The following is a 16,667-nucleotide window of genomic DNA, read 5'->3' as shown; positions in this document are numbered from 1 at the left end:
AGGGCGGATTACACAGCCATTGTGTTCGGCACTGTATCGTCCAAGCTGGTTGTAACCAAGCAGATGAGTCACGCATATCCAGGAACACACTCAGGGCTTTTTTATGCCTGAGAAGTGCTGCGAGATACCCATACACACACACACAAGCATACACGTACACACACACGCACAAATACGTGGCAAATCCACATGTAAAAAGCACAAAACAGTATGTATGCGCACATGCCTGCGTGCATACACACACTCTTCACTCAGTTCTGTTACACAGCAGGAATTCATTTGATGGATTAGAAAAGGTCTAAGCTGCTGAGAGTTTGTCATGTTCTGCTTATTCATGTCTGTTAAATCATTAGTTTTATGCGGGTGTGATGTCTTATGGACCGTACATGTGGTGATCAATCTGTTTTTTAAATTTTGTTTGTATTTTTATTTTTGTGTGTCTTTGTGTGTTTTTTACTTCGTATCTTGTTTTAGCCTCTTGTTTTGTTCGCCTATCTGTAGAAAATTAATTCATTCCTAAAATGGAAATGTCCTGTCTGGGGGATTGTCACTCACAATATAATGACAGTTATTCTGCATTCATTTTTTGTGTGTGGCCAGTGTGTTAATTAGTGGCCGTTAATGCTGTACTACTTGTTGTGGGATTATGTTTTTCCTGCTCCGCGTTTTGAAAATCAAAGGAGCAGCACTGAAATGGTCCCATGTGTGTTTGGTATTGTATCAACAAAACCTAGCAGCATGATTACAGTTTGTCACCGGCTGAGTGATACACTGTACCTTGTCAAACATTAATTAACTGATAGCAGTGATGCATTAACAACACTGTGGACTGAGTTGTATTCTGTTGAAGTTATAGTCATTATGAGCTGATCATGAGCTTTAGAGCATATTAATTAAAACTGTCCAGCTATTTGTCTTTGCACTGTGTTCTGATTGTTGATCAAATGTCCGGCTTGTATGAAACATCACAGGAGTTTGCCCTTACTTGACAGCTTACCCTCTACGATCGCTCCTAGCTAGCTATTAATTATCTAGAAGACAGGTGCAAATGAGAAAAGAATTTGCACTTTGATGGAAGTTGTTTACTTTAAATGACAAAACTTTTAATAAGTTCACAGTGGTGACAAATCATCGCAAACTGCCGTAATGTTTAAGTTCTTATGGCATTGTAAAATAGAATTTTCTGCCTGAACTCCCTCATTTCACCAACAGGGACGGTAATCAAAACAAAAACTCCGGCTCCCACCACCAATCTCTGATAGAACCATGGGGGATTTATTAGGACCCCCCATCCCCAGCCCATTTAAATGATCCTAGATGCAAGGCGCTCAACAGTGCTAGAGAAACTCATTAAAGTCTCAGGGCGTCAGTCACTAAGGCCTCCTTTAACAGGACAAGGTTTCTGTGTTGGCTGATACAGTCCTCTTTGGTGGCTCTGAGGGACATACCTCCATGGTGTCTAACTATGTCTGTTCCATCATTTTTAATTGATTTCACTAATTAATTGCCAGACCCATGACTGTTTGTTTAGCATATTTTCTGTGTACATTATTTAAAATGGCTACTAAGGGAAATATTTCCAATTAAAGACATTCTTATATGTATTTGAAAAAATATTGGCATTTCTTTACAAATGTTTTTTTTTACATACATATATATATATAAAAGCCTCTCATAAGAATTCCTTGGGAATTCAGTTTTGGCTGGACAAGGCCTGACAGCGAAACATAGTTGCTCTGTCGTTTGTCGGCTTCACAAGAAACAGCTCGACACTTTCCTCTTCATTTTTCACTGAGGTTTGACACCCTGCTTGACACTGACTTGTGCTCCCCTGAGGGAAAGGCTTCTGCCACCATAGGATCCTGCTTTAATTATGCAAAGTACAGGATATTTTGTGCGATTTTAAAAGTGCGCCAGTTTCTGCTTTGGCAGTCACTGCCACACTCCCCTACTGGGAGGTCCTGTCAGACTCCCCCTTCCTCTTTGCCCAGGAAAATGAAAGGCTAGAAAGAAAAGACATAATGGAGAATGCATTTCAACTGCAGGGGTGGAACGCAGAGGCGTAAGAAGTCCTCGGTGAGACCCTCATTTTACATGGAACAGGTGGGAGACTCTTTTGTTCTCTTCCCGCTGTTAAAATCCATTTCATTTCTTGTACTTGACACGCCACAAGGAACTCTCACCAGTTCCAAAAAGGCTCCAATGTAAAAGGTTCCTACCTTTTACTAAACAGAAGTCGTGTTTTTCAAGGCCATTGCTGTTGTCAAAAAGTCAAAAGTGGTTTAGTTGCCATGCGCCTAATGAGCAGATCTGAGTGCCGATCAAGCCATCACTATTTTGTCAGCCTCTCTGTTAAAGAGCAAAAGCACTTTGCAGCTGCTTTGGCAGTTATGGCACGTAGTTTGAATATATAACATTTTATAAACACAAGTTTTTTATTGCATGTTAAGTTTAGTTAGCTTTAAGAAAGGTCCGTATTTATATGAGCGTCTACAAATCTTCGTTTTGATACCCATCTAATTTAGCTAACCAAGCTACTAAATAACCTTCTTCCTAATGCAGTCATCAAGGTGTTTTTCACTTGGTCACTGTTGACGTTGGGGGGACGTTTCATGGGAGACGTTCATAATTCATCACGTCATTACCCAGTCCAATATGTTATTTACGTGGGTGGCTGTTTGCCTTGTTGCCAAACCTCATACATATGAAAGGCTTGCGTGGATTCCCAAACCACAGGTTGAGCTGTCGAAAGCTGTTGAAATCTCTTGGAGTTTCCATACAGAAAATCTCAGTAGTAAATAATAAAAAAGAAGGAAATCTCAATGTGTCTAACTTGTTTTTCGCTGTTAACTGTTTCTTTCCCTCATTTTCTCCCCCTCTCTCTTTTTCTGGCAGTAGAAGACAATGTGACAGAGGACCAGCACAGTCCTGGGCGGACTGCCATTCCAAGCGGTAATACTCCATTTCATATTTCATCATTTTCGGCTGGAAAGTGGATCATGTGTCTGTGTATGTGTGTGTCTGTCTGTCTGTAAAATCTTTGTTGGGTTCAGAATGATATGTGTTTACTGCTTTTGAGGTTTTCCTACTGTAAACTGCATGGTTGCATGTGTATTTATAAGAAAAGGACCGTGCAGTATAGCTCTTTCTTTTTATTTGTGTGCATGCATACATGCAGGTGTGCTTATAGCTGTCCTTGTGTCTCTGTGTGTTCCTGCCGGTTTTTTTAGACTCTTTGTTTCCCAACCCTCTGTATGATGTAGAATAGAGCTACCCAGATGAATGTGTCCTGTCTCCACGTGTGCCATTCACAGTGGCCCTCCAGGAACAGAGCAGTAATTCAGGTCAGGCTAGCAGAAAGCCCCCTATGAATGAAGCCTGCTCCTGATGCACCACACTGTATATTTTCATTTCATTTGTCTCTGGTAAAGGTTAAGTCTCAGGCGTGGTTATTTTAAACCCGATATGGATGGTTTTGCCCAGCAGGCTAGGGACCCTGGGTACACCTAGGCTGCCACATTAGTCCAGCATTTACCCATAGCTTTCTGAGTGCTCCTGTGCAAAATACAGACACTGCATGCACCACTATAACACATCCTGGCTTTTCTCAGTTGCATATGACTGCATTATTATTTTCTCAGGGGTTTTTTTTGGTTTGTTTGTGTGTGATCTCTCCGTAAACCTACACTTAAGGTATTTAGATGTAGGTTTGAGATTGAACAGCAGAAAGCCTTACTGCACAGAAAGCGCAGTTTCTGATCTTTGGTGTTTCCCATCATCCCTCTGTGTGTATCTAATTGACCCTTTAAATTATAAAAGATCACAAATATCACTCAACATTTTTTTTTTACATTTTCATCCGTCCCTGGAAAAAGCAGAGCAATATCTATCTGCCGCTGTGCTAATGTGTATTGATAGGTATTGGTGGGTGGTTCTGTGGAAAGAAACAGCCTCCTTAGCCCCTCTAACCCCAGCTCAAGGGATGAAGGACTGGGCATAGGAGGCAGACTCGCCTCAGAGACCTCCTGTCATCCAGAGCCAAAGCAGAGCTAATGAGTGTGCCTGATTACAACGACCCCCTCAGACACACGGATCTCCCTCTCCCCATCCCTCCACCACCTCTATCTCCAGAGTGAGGGGAGACAGCCGCCACATGATCGATGTCTGCCTGTGGAGAAATCAGGAGGGCGCACAAATTAATTTCTCACTTTCCTCATTTGACTTCGTCTGACTGATTTATTTTTTAACCCCCTCGCAGGATGCAGCTTGACGAATGGTCAATAAGAAAAGAGTTGTTTGTGGCGGCAAACTTTTACAGTGCTGTGAGATTTCTCTTGCTATTCGCCGCCAACTTTTTAGAATGTTTCACTGCCGTCTGTGTGTCATGAGGTCTTTATCGTAACAGCAGTAATTCATAGTCAATGGTTAAACCACTGTCCAAACGAGCTTATTTTAACGTCACATTGAAAAGCAGCGGAAAAGCCTACCTGCTTTTCATTCATTTGCTACTTTGACGGACACGGTAGCCATTAGACTCCTGACAGGCTAAGGGCTTAATCAGATGTGGTGTCAAGATCTACCTCATAAGTAGACCCCCAGTCGTGCTCTTCTGTGACTCTGCAAGTGTTCTACAGGCCGTGCATCCTGTTTCTTATTCATGTTTGATATGTAGCAAAGGCAAAGGAGAAATGCTAACAAAAGAGGCCCTCTAAAAGATAGACAGTATTATGCATAGTATAGAGGGGCAGGAACAGTGTGATATCTGAGATTTAATGAGGCAGTGCGCTTTTTTACCCAGAGAGTGTCGAGCAGGCTTAAGATCTGCAGCTTGGCTTTACCACTGCGCTGCCTGTGTGTAATTATAACCACATGCTCCGTGCTTTTTCTTCTCTCTTATATATACATCCCTTTCTTTCTTCCTTCTTTCTTTTTTGCTCTCGGCTATGTCAGATTCAGGCTGTTTTTTGGAAGAGGGTGTCAGCTCTGTCAAAGTGGAGTGGACTGAGGCAAATAGAAGTGTTACAGAGATCTGAAGGGGTGTCTGGGTGGCAAGGTGCCGTAGTGTAGAGTAGTAGTGCGGTGTCTGAGACACTGACTCTGGCTGAGGTTCAGGCTGCCCACAGATCAATGTACTGCAGGGCTCACTACAGCAGGAAGAGGAAGGGATTCTTTCACTCCACCACTTCAGAAAATCATATTCTCTATTATTCATTTCCTTTGATGTTTTACTGCACTAATGGCATAGCAAGGCGCTCCATTCAATATTATCACTCCCTGTGAGAGGGTGAGTGAGATAGGATGAGAAAGAGAAAGAGAGCATTTGGCATGTTCAAATGTTGTTTCTCATTCAACTGCTTTGATTTCCATTCGTCTTTGTATGCTCATATTTTTTTTTTTTTTTTTTTTTGGTGCAGAGATTTTAATGGTGGATGATGCTGTCTGTATACCTGTGATTATATGTGCCGCTTCCTTCATGTAGTGCTCTATGTGTTGTCTTCATTGTTTGTTCTTACTCCTGTAATTGTTTGGCACCTTTTCTCTCTCTCCGGTACTTTTATCTTTATCTCAGCATGCATCATAAAATTTTCATAAATATACTGCATGTTTATTTGTAACATATAACACGGTAGGAAACATTCTCTGTCTCCGCATCACTTGTGGTGCTTGCAATGTGTTCAGCATTTTTTAAGAGAAACGGCTTTTGACAAACACCTCTGCTAATCTACTTTCGAATTTCAAATGCATCAAAATATTAAACCGTTATTAGTACTAAATGTGAATCTGGAGGACTTGAAGCAGATAAATCAAATAGCATGCGCAGACCATATGAGCACTCTCTCCTCATGCAAATTCTTGACGATAGTTAACAATCTGGCAAGTGTCAAGCACACAGCCCCATCGTCGGATCATGACGTTCTTTAATGATGGGGGATCAGTGGATGTGACGGTCTAAGTGGAGAGCCCCAAATCCCATTCACACAGAGGAGGATACACTTGGAGGCACATGTGGCATTAGAATGTAGTGTGACCTATATATATGGCGGGTGTTCGGCAAAAGTTTTAGATTTTTAAATAATGAGGTGCCGGCAACCGTGTGAAGGTTATTCAATCTTAATGTCCTCCTATTTCTGACAGCCTCCCTCACTCTGATAAAGGAGCGTACTCACCTTTGATCAGGCCCGCCGACATGTGTCGACAGAAGCTGCTCGCTGGTTAAAATAAATTCTTAATTTGAACTTGGGGGTGGGTGGTTGTAGGGTGGGTTGCTGGGGAGGGGGCATCATAGGATCAGGGTCTCTGGGAAATGATAGGGAAATGAGGAGATGGGTGAGCGGGTAATGATGTTTTCGACACCGAGGTCTTTCATTGCACAAAGAAAGACTCAGGCTAAACCCTGACGGAGCTCGACATACTGTATCTACAGGCAAGTAAGAACATAGCCCTCAGTGATTTCACACTTTTCGTGCTCAGTGTCTTGGGGCTGGATTTGAATGAATTTCGGTTTAAAACACTGACATCCATCACATGTTGCTTTTCAGAAATATCTTAGTACCCAACAACAAATCTCTATGCCTCTTTTCCTTGTTCCAGGCGCTCAGTATTTTATTTAATCTTTAAGTTTAGGGTTAGACATAAAATCTCTAGTGAGGTTTAAGGCAGGGTTCATGGTGAGAGTTAACTTTTCAGATAAAAATTCTGTTGAGTTAATACTTTGCAGTTTGGCCAGACTCATCTCTTTACCTCTTCGTATTTTTTTTTCTATGAGTATTCCTATAAGTTCATGCCCTCCCTCCTCTCCCTGTGGTCAGTGTCTCCACCTGTCTCAGTGTGTGGGCCAGACAGTGGGGGGACGAGTGTAGGCTTCCCTGCGAGGGACCACGGGTCCCTGGTGGGGCTAATGGAGCAGAGAGGAGAATATCAATTAAAGGGTTATAAATATTTAAGAGCAGAAATATTCAATAATGTAAGGGTGGGGGGTCCAGGGGACTCTTCAACTCACAAGATGAAAGTTGTGGCATGATAAATGTCACAAGACATCGTAAGAGACAAGAGTCTGTATGATGGATGGACCCAGACTCAGACATATATTATGTCCTAAGATGTAGGATGTCAATCACCATCCAGATTTCCACATGTTATAAGTACAGTACTAATGCACTTTTAGCACCATAAAGATTGAAAATTCATCCTTAAAAATCTTTCGGTCAGATCTTCATTATATTCCCCTCATGAATAATTTCTCAAACTGAGCTACGATCATCTTACTTCGAGCTGACCTTATCAGAATATGGATCAGCGGTCAATGTAGCCTCCCTCTTGTCCTTACCTTCTATACCAACATTGTCAAGCTGATTAACAAAATTAACAAGGGTGTTAAGGATGATGAAAAATTCTCAATATGCCACACATCTTCCCCACATATTTCACATGTAATTGTCAGCCATTCCAAGCATGCTAGTATTGATCTGCTGTCCAGCCTGTAGAGACTGGTAGAAGAGGATGTCCTGATCTGATGGATTACTGTATGAGGCCCAGAGGCACAGGAACCTCAGTATTGATGTGGCTCTTTAATCCCAGGGTTGGACGTGACCTTGCCGTGTCAAGCCCCCCACCCCTCCACCCCCTCTCCCTGTCCCTTGCGCCCCAACCCCCCCAACATGTAGCAGTACACTTCTAGCATCCAGCATCACAGTGGTGCACCGGAGGGTGGTCACTCAGCTCGACCAAGAGCACTGACCCAGCTTGGATTCACTGGAAGTTGCAGCTGAAACTTGTCACTCTCGACAAGAGAAAACAAGGGACTGAAGATCAAACCCATGTATGCATGAAGCTCTTTTGGTTTTAAGCTCATTAACTTCCCATTTTCTCTTTAGTCAGAACCGTAGATCTATAACCCTTTAAACAATATGAGAATATCAACTTAATATGAAAAGCACAATAAAATGCATCTGGATCCTGCACTGATATATGTATTTTATTTCAGATAAAACCGACAATTCTTAAACATAGCCATCAGTTGTTTTCATTGACAGAGCTGAGCTGTAATATTAGGGAAATTAATGATTCATAAAGGCCGCTGGAAAAAAATATCAAAGTCTTAACCTCTTCCACAGGCACCCTGTAAAAAAAAGACATGACGTGTTCGCATTTCAGTGCATATTGTGAATTCTGTGTCTGTGTGTGTGGATGAATCATAAGTCTATATTGTGTGGCTTTTGGCCTCAGTCAGAAGTGTTTCCCCCAGAGCAAGAAAGGCCTGCATCTGTGAGGATTGGGTTGGGATTTTCATTTTCTTGAAACACCTTCTGTTCTGCATGGTCCCACCGGGGACCACAGTGCTGATATTTTTAGAGGGCATGTTCCGAGAGCCTTAGTCGCCAAGAGGGAAGGACAATGGAGGGTGTGATGTTACATCAATACTTGGCGCAAGTGGGGGAAAGGAAAAATCCTGGGTGGCCTTGATGAGTTCTGGAACGCCTTTCCTCAAGGAATTTCACAGTTTCAGAGCACCCTACAGAAGGAGGACTTAAAATGGCCGCCCATGTGTATATGCAACCAGTACGTATACACCCACACCTGCGCACATCGGTGCTACACATTCCTTGTCCTCAGGCACTGTTAACTGTGTGCTAGGCGAAAAAAAAAGGTGAAAAAAACAGGCTTCCTCCTAATGTTCCCCTCCGGAGTTTCAGGACAAGCTGAAGAGCACTTGCATCAGTGGGGCTTAAAATGGCTGCCAGTTAAGTGCAAGGGATCTTCTGCCCCACAAAGCCTTAACCAGGGTGACATGATTGTTTGATTGTAAGTATGGCTTTTTAATCAGTCTTATTGTGAAGTGTAATGGTCACAGCAGGGGAGAAAGAGAGCTGCAGGCCATGCTGCCTATTTATAAGATTCTCTTGCAAGCCATGTTCGCTTTACTATGCGTCTTAGTGAAGATTTTTATGGTACGCTGTGAGTGAACAGTGCAAGGTTTGATTTGTTGTCGGAATATTTCAGCATCACGTGAAGAACTTCAGATTAGAGTGGTTTTTGAAAGATGATTCCTAGTCCTGGTTTAGGGTAGTGAGTCTCCCACCCCTGGCACTGCTGCAGCACAAAGCCAACCAGAGACAAAACTGCAGATGGATTGAAGAATATTGATGTGCGCGACCCGCGGCTGCCTGCGAGCAAGGCTGAATAATTTAGGGAAGTGTGTCGTGACGACAGCCTAACACACACCAATCTCAGTTTTGTGTGTCTTACTGTGCTACACTCCATACATCCACAGTGCTGGCCTAGATGTCTGGATAATATGGTGAGGTCTGTCTCCTTTGATAGACGCTGACTGATGCAATTCAGCACTCACTGGTGGAATTTCATATTTCTTTGGTCAAGCCAAAACTGCAATCCAGGATTTATTAACTACACATATTCCCATCAGTCTAGTTTCATATACTGAAGTTTTGCTTGGGTGAAGCAGGGCAAACACAACGTAAAACCATTTCTAATAACAGAGGTGTGTGTGTATGTGTGTGTTAGATTTGTGTGTGTGAGCATTGTGCCACCTTGTCTGTGTGTGCCTGTAGATCTCTCGCCCTCACCTGCCCAACAGTTCTGTTATGGCATGAGTGGTTGAGTTACAGAGGCCCAAATTGAACCTGCATTTTTATTACAGCTTTTATTATTGTTTTTATTAAATCCAGAGTCTAGAAATCCATTTTATTGTCACCCAGAGTAAGCTGAAGTACCTCACTGTGTGGGTCACCCCTCTGACTATGTGGTGCTGTCATTTCCTGTGGCTCGGCAGATCCAGAGTGCGCCCTCGAGAGGGCGGCGGAGGATGGTGAGACCGGGCGTCTGAGGAAGAGGCTGCTCTCTCCAGAGGAAGGAGAGGAGGGAGAGGAGGAGGACGAGGAGCCTGCACTGCACAGCTGCGACAGCTGCCGGCAGGTGTTCGAGTCGCTGAGCGATCTCACCGAACACAAGATTAATCAATGCCAGCTGACAGGTAAACAACGTTCAGCCCACCGAGCCTCCCCTCCACTCTGCCACTCAGCTCTTCTCCCACTCCCACTCTCACTCTATGCCTTCATCAGAGAATATGCCACACTATGTGTGTTAGTACACTGCGCCAAGGGGAGCACAACACCAGACTACCAGCTTCCTTGGTAGATATCCAACAACACACACAGGCCTCACACACATAGCACATTATTTATATTTGCTGTACATCAAAATCTACAGACATGACATACAAATAGGCTTCCATGCGTCCTTATAATAGATCACTGTAGGCTACAGTATGTGTATTTATAGTATGTGCATTGTGTCCTTGCCTGTTTCAGTGTAACATTTTATACAGCACTATTCTAACATTTCACTAGACTGCAACATGCAGCTACAAGGGCCCACAGTAAGCAGACCACCAACTGGAAACAGATCCTTGCTCCAGGAAAGTCCCTTAGCTGGTCCCAATGCTACCTAGCTGCAGTAGTAATACCTAGTGGGACTGAAAGAGAATGATGCCATTGGCAGACTGTGTCATTGACCTGTTGATGGATGAATAGGGCTATAAATACCCTGACAAGGTGGCAGACAGAACTAATGATGTGAACTGAAGGTTTCCATGTGCTTCTCCTGGACTTGCTGTCCTCCTTTACATGTCCTGATGGGCCCACATTGAGAAACACCATCTGACACACATTTCCCAATGTTTGGGCACAGACCTTGTCTCCTCGTATCTTGTACAGAAACAGAAAATGAATAGGCTAAAATGCAATGATCCTCTTTCTGGTACAGTGCAAAAGCTCCCATTTATCATTTCAAAGCAAATCAAAGGACTGCTCAAGAGAAAGCTACTGTAGTCTCTATTCTGTTTACATTCAAGCACAGTTTGATTTCATATTTTGCAACCCACCCATCGGCAAACCACAAATTATAGGGTAGATATCCTACGGGGTTTACAAAGATTTTCCATTAACTGTTAGACAGCCTCACGTACCAAGTCTTTTGTTTGTTTGTGCGTGTATGTGTGTGAATGTAAGCGTGCACATATGCATTCTGTCATGCCCCCATTGGTGTTAATTTACGCAGAAATGCATGCATGTTCATCGTAGAAGTGATTTTGTGTGTGCAGGCGTACTTGTTTACATGCATGTGTGCCTCTGGTGTGCTCATGTGTGTGTAAATTCAAAAAAAGTGACGCTCAGTCGACTAAAGCTGTGAAAATCAATGCACTGTTCTCTTTCACATTACTGTCATCCAACAAAAGCATTCATCGGTTTGAGTGAAACTAAGTGCAGAACCTCCTGTTGCCCTTTTTTTCAATCTAACACCCAATTCCATCAAGCCAACACAGATTTGGTGGACGGTCTGTTTGGGGAACCTAGGAGGTAAAAACACAAAGGGCTATTATTTAAGACATAGGGGGGACATGTTCCAACACTGCTTGAATTAAATTCTCTTTTTAATTATATTTATTTTTTGGTGTAATGATCAGGAAATAGTCAGCAATGTCATAAGAGTTGTGTATTTGATTCAAGTTTCATACATTCATGTATGTATGTTTAGCACTGTTGCAATTTGGTCATGACTGACTCAGCCATATTTTTCCTATAATTAAGCGTGGCTTTTATAAATCTCAATCTTACGGACAAATAACTCTTAATTGCTCAATGATGAAAAAAAACACAGTTTGGATAAGAGCCCCCGTGGAAACCAAACAAAAGAATCTAATTGCCATTAGGGTATTGTGATTGTGCAGAAACACTCTATTAGTATTCAAACACAGTGGGAGAAAAGAAACTTCTAGATGGCATACTAAGTACTTTGAATGTGTGTGTACGTGAAAGTGTGTGTTTGTGTATTCTCTGGAATATGGGAGGAGATTTCCTATGTGGCATTATGTAGACATCCATGACCAATTAATCTGCCTTACATCGAGTCTCTACTCACAGATGGATCCTTTATTAGATCCATTTTCTAATCAACCACCAGCACCTGCTAAACCCTCCAATTTTACAATTTCAAATGTTTTATTTTTGGTAAACAAATTGCAGAGCTTGACTGGAACCAATCCACATATAGAGATTTGCTTGCTGTTCCCTGACAGAACTCAGCTTTTTTCCCCCCAGCTGATATGCCATAGGCATATACAGTGTATTACTAGAACCAGACATGCCCATACCCACTATCTCACATGTGTATTCTGGGTCTCATCATCCTTTGCGTCTGTTATAATGTAAAACACAAGTTTCACAACAAGACTGAGACAAAACAGACAAAACAAAGTCTAAACAGATTCTCGCTGCATGTCGACCACACCCAGATGGACAGAGAGAAAGAAAAAGATGTTACATGTCACCGCGATCAATGGTGGCCATTGTCTCCCCCCTCATCTGGTGGAGGTATAACACCTTTCCATGCACTTAAGCCGTGACCACTGCAGTGCGCTAAGGGAATGCATGGGTATGGATTGCCTCGTGTCCCCGATGCGATCGGTGCTATTGATCGCGCTAATGCTGGACTGCGGAGGAAGGCAAGAGCCTGAGAAAGGGAGTGAGGGAGAAGGAGGGAGATGGGGAGAGAAAAAGAGAGAGAGTGCTGCAGGAATGCGTCCCCAGGGAGCTCGTCTTGAGCTGGGGCAGGGCTTCAGGAATGCTCCCCAGGAGATCCCAGTGAAGGCTAGGGCAGGGCTGGAAGAATGCTCCTCTAGAGAGTTGAGAGTGGAGGCTGGCTGGGGCAGGGCTAGAGGAATGTTCCCCCAGAGCACCCCTTTAACTCTGGGGCAGAAGTGGAGCGGCTCTGCGGGGGGAGAACGCTCCCCCGTCCCCCCGCCGGCTCCAGGATGGCTGCGGATCAGGTTTCCGTGTGGGGATCAGCATCCTGCCGACAGGGCTTTAGGCTGCCCTGGGGAGGAGACAGGAGGCTGGAGGCACTGCTATTCCATAGGCCTTTCCAAAAACACTTCACAAAAGCTTTGTCTCACTGTCTTGCTGTATTGTCTGTACACCCTTGTATTGTTACTGATCCTTCACAGAGAAAGAGAAATTGTGTCTGTAGTTTGACTTTTGTTCTCAGTTGGCACAAGACATGTTCATTTGCTAGATATGAGATTGCAATGGTAGGCAAGGAAACATGCCTTCAGACCTGAACGCCAAAGAAATACCGCGCTCCACAGCTCATTTCCACTTGTGTTTACTAGCTAGCCCACACTGTAAATAAAAATAACATCTCTAGCTCAGAGTTTAATTCAAAAAGATTGCATTTTCACAATGTCTTTCAGTGTCAGTTCTCCAATTCTGTGTCTCTGAAGGTATTTGAATAGCCTAGTGCACACATGGACTGTCAGCCTGGTGGCCATTCTTTCATTATGGGTCCAGCTCCCTTGAGCAACACCTTTTCTTGTGTCCTTCACTAGAGGAGGGGCATGGCTGCTCCCCCCAGAGAGATCCATGCCCTGCTATTTTAACCCTCTGTGAGATGACCTTTTTAATAAGTGTCTTTCTCTGTTTTCCATCCGGCCACTGTGCGAGCAAACAGAGCATGTCTTCTGCTTCCCTCAGATAAAGGAATCAATCAGAGAGGGTGCAACAAAGAAAGAGAGAGAGATAACTGGGCCATATATGGATTTATATTATGTAGATTTCCCCTTTCTTCTTCCCTGCAGACATTGCAAAATGCACTCAGCTTCAATAAAATACATTTCAGATTTATGAGAAAAATACAAATGAAATACTAATACTCTGTGAAAACAATAAGATCTCCCCACAATGCAGAGGGTGGTAATATGATGAAATAGTTTAGACACATTTGTATATATGAAGTCTCTGTTTGTGACGGCGAATCAGGCACATTTTTTAAACCCACTGATATATGTTTTCCTCCTTCCATTCCTAACCATGACATGTGTATTTGAAGTGTTTGAATTCATTTACATCAAGTCTTTGGGTCAGGAGCATGGAAACATTCAGTAATACCCTCAACTATGAACAGGCTCCTGGCAGTCCATGTTTTCTACTAACTGTTTCCAACAGGCTGCTATTGGTTGTACTGGGTTTTTTCAACTTTCAACTTTGTGTATTGATCCAACAGCTGCGTTGTGGCTGCCAAGAAGAATGTGCCAAACTGCAACGACTTTATTTGCTTCAAAAGGGCTCACATAAGAGGAAAGCGACATGAGCAAGACCTGATTAGCCGAACTCTGAGCCACTGCCGTTCATCAGAAATTCTGCTGTGTTTTTGCCGGGGCGTCTTGCGACATCCTGGTACAAAGAGCAGCACACTGATTACAAGGCTTTGAAAGGAGGAGAGGCGGTCAGGGGAGAATAGCTACTTCTGGCACAACGCAGCCACTGAAAAGAGACCTCATGCTAGAGTGAGCTCTCAGAATTGGGCTTGAGTCCTTCCTGTGTGTATGTGTTTATGTGGGGGGCATGTTCCATGTGAGTGTCTATGTGAGAATGAGGAATAGGTAAAGAGAGAAAAAGAGACAGAGAAAGAAATAGAGAGAAAGGGAGTATTATAGTAGATGTTTGACTCCATCCCTGTGCATTTCCTCTCTGTGCGACAGTGCCAGTAACATTAACAGGAGTGTCATTAGGAATTCAAAGCATATGCCCTCGTGAGGACACCCTCTTTCTCTCTCCCTTGTGCTTCACACCGCACACATTATGCACTGTATAAAGTATTTATTGGTCTTTGTCAGATGAGGACTGCATTTTCTGTGGAAAAACAATCAAAATAAGAATAGAAGAGCCTGCGTTTTATGCTTGTGTTTTTGTGTTCAAGGCAGGAAAGACAATGGCCAGCACTGCAATTCTTTGCCTCCCTCACTCACATCCCCCTCTATCTGACACACTCCATCTTTCACGTATTTGTTTGCTCAATCAGTCATCCGCTTAGGCATGCAAACACACAAATACACACACGTACACGTATCAACGGGCACGCGCCTACACATGCTCCCTCACAGCACCTGCGTGCTTGCACTTTGCATTTTAGATGACATATAATTCATCGCCCAAGAGGCTAAACACATGCTGTGACTTCATCCAGTTGACCTCTTTCTTAAGTAGGTAGCCACAATAGCAGGGATGACATGTGGACAAAACAGAGATAATCTCATGTACTCACCCAGAACTACACACACTGAGTGAAAACACTATATCAACGACACTGTTGTTATTTCCCCCTCCGCTATGTAGTATCCCTTTGAAACTACTGACTTCAGTCGTGTGACAAAGACCTGGCCATGAAGCAGTTGTCTCGGTTTCTCTTGCTCTCTTCATCTCTCCCTGGCCCTGGCTCTGCCTGCTCTTTGTTCACTCTCTTCCTCAGCCTGCAAGTCTTTTTCAGCGGCACAAGCAGAAGAATGGCACATTAAATCTTAATAGGACTGCGTCTGGCCGTGTTGAATTGCAGAGCGTGTTAAGCCGGCGCTTTCCTCCCCCTTGGCACACGCTCGTGGAAGTGGAAAACAATTGAATAAAAGAAACCGCTCCCTCCCTCTGTAACACAAGTGACTTCGGCTGCTCTGCTGAAGCTATGAGACTGAACTGACTCCAGCTCACAAATGGCTTAAGCCCATACCGAGAAACTGCAACATAAATGGCATTAGGTCTTTTCAAAATTCATAGACATACACTGGAAGGTAGGCACAGGATTTACCTGACCACCCACAATGAAACTGTTGCATATTACCTTCCTAGTGACAGTTGGAAAGTATAGCCGCAAAACTCACTGGAAATTCTTCAAAATTGTCAGTTGGCTGAGACAAATAAAGTACAGAGTGGACAAATCTAGCCAGGAGAGAAAAACTAAATATATTGAAAAATTGGAAGGAAAAGGGAAGTTTAAAATGAGAATGAGAAAGGGACAGGTAGAAAAAGACAAAGAAATGGAGAGAGACACAGTCAAGGTAGGGAAGAGCCAATCTTAGCTGCAGCAGCGATGTGAGTCCAGGCCTGCTTTGTAAGGCAGTCAGAGGTGGTAATTAGCCAGTGATGAGTTGACTGGTTGTGTGTCCAGTGCACGGCACTGCTGGGTGGGGCTGTGGGAGGTAGATAAGGCCGGCAGTGGGCTTATCTCTGAGAAGGACAGGCACCAGGCCTGCCAGGCAAATCCACCCACAGACCAGCCGCATTTTATTAACAACATCATTAATGCCAGACAGGTTATGTGCGATGGCTCGGAAGAGAAACAGGAAAAAGTAAAAAACAAATAAAGTCTCTATTCCTGCTTGGCCGGCCAGTCTAAAGTACATAGGCACCGGTTGACGTGTTTTGAAAGCAAGGAGCTTGTGGAGATGTTTACCAGGTAGGCAGCCAACGGAAGGGCACGGAGAGCGAGCTTGGATCTTACCTCTGGGTTTTGCTCACTCTCCTCTGGGTCCCCAGAATTCAAATGATTTTCTTTTTTCTCTTTCAAACGTGGGACTGCTCACTAGAATAATGATGAACTAGATACAGAGAAACATAACTAGGCACAAAGAAAAGGCAAAAATGTATTTTAAAAACTTTATGGACATTCTGGACTGAGTTTGCTTTGTGAAATGTAGATTTTTTTCTCTCTCTCTCTCTTCTTTGCATCCACTCAGATGTGCAAGGTTTTGGTACTTATTCATGCCTTTGTTAATTATAAAATACAATGTTAGTGGTAAATATGAATGCTAATAATAAGAAGCT

General features: G+C 43.4%; 1 protein-coding gene across 10 annotated transcripts in view; it reads left to right on the top strand.

The window, feature by feature from the left end:
- LOC137194238 (zinc finger protein 521-like) overlaps positions 1 to 16,667 on the top strand; it is a 90,383-nt gene that overhangs the window by 5,105 nt on the left and 68,611 nt on the right. For 4 of the 10 annotated variants that reach the window (XM_067605949.1, XM_067605953.1, XM_067605945.1 and 1 more), the window contains exons 2-3: positions 2,896 to 2,952; positions 9,791 to 9,991. Coding sequence is in view for 5 of the 10 variants with exons in the window: in XM_067605945.1 (XP_067462046.1) it covers positions 2,896 to 2,952; positions 9,791 to 9,991 (258 nt within the window). In the remaining 5 variants the exon portion in view is untranslated. The remainder of the gene's footprint in view (positions 1 to 2,895; positions 2,953 to 9,790; positions 9,992 to 16,667) is intronic. The other 6 variants (XM_067605950.1, XM_067605944.1, XM_067605952.1 and 3 more) reach the window with 3 other exon arrangements.

The sequence above is a fragment of the Thunnus thynnus genome, chromosome 12 (genome assembly GCF_963924715.1).
Source record: "Thunnus thynnus chromosome 12, fThuThy2.1, whole genome shotgun sequence".
Classification (NCBI taxonomy): Eukaryota; Metazoa; Chordata; class Actinopteri; order Scombriformes; family Scombridae; genus Thunnus; species Thunnus thynnus.
The sequence above is the reverse complement of the archived record's forward strand: the minus strand, read 5'-3'. Positions and strand labels throughout refer to the sequence as shown.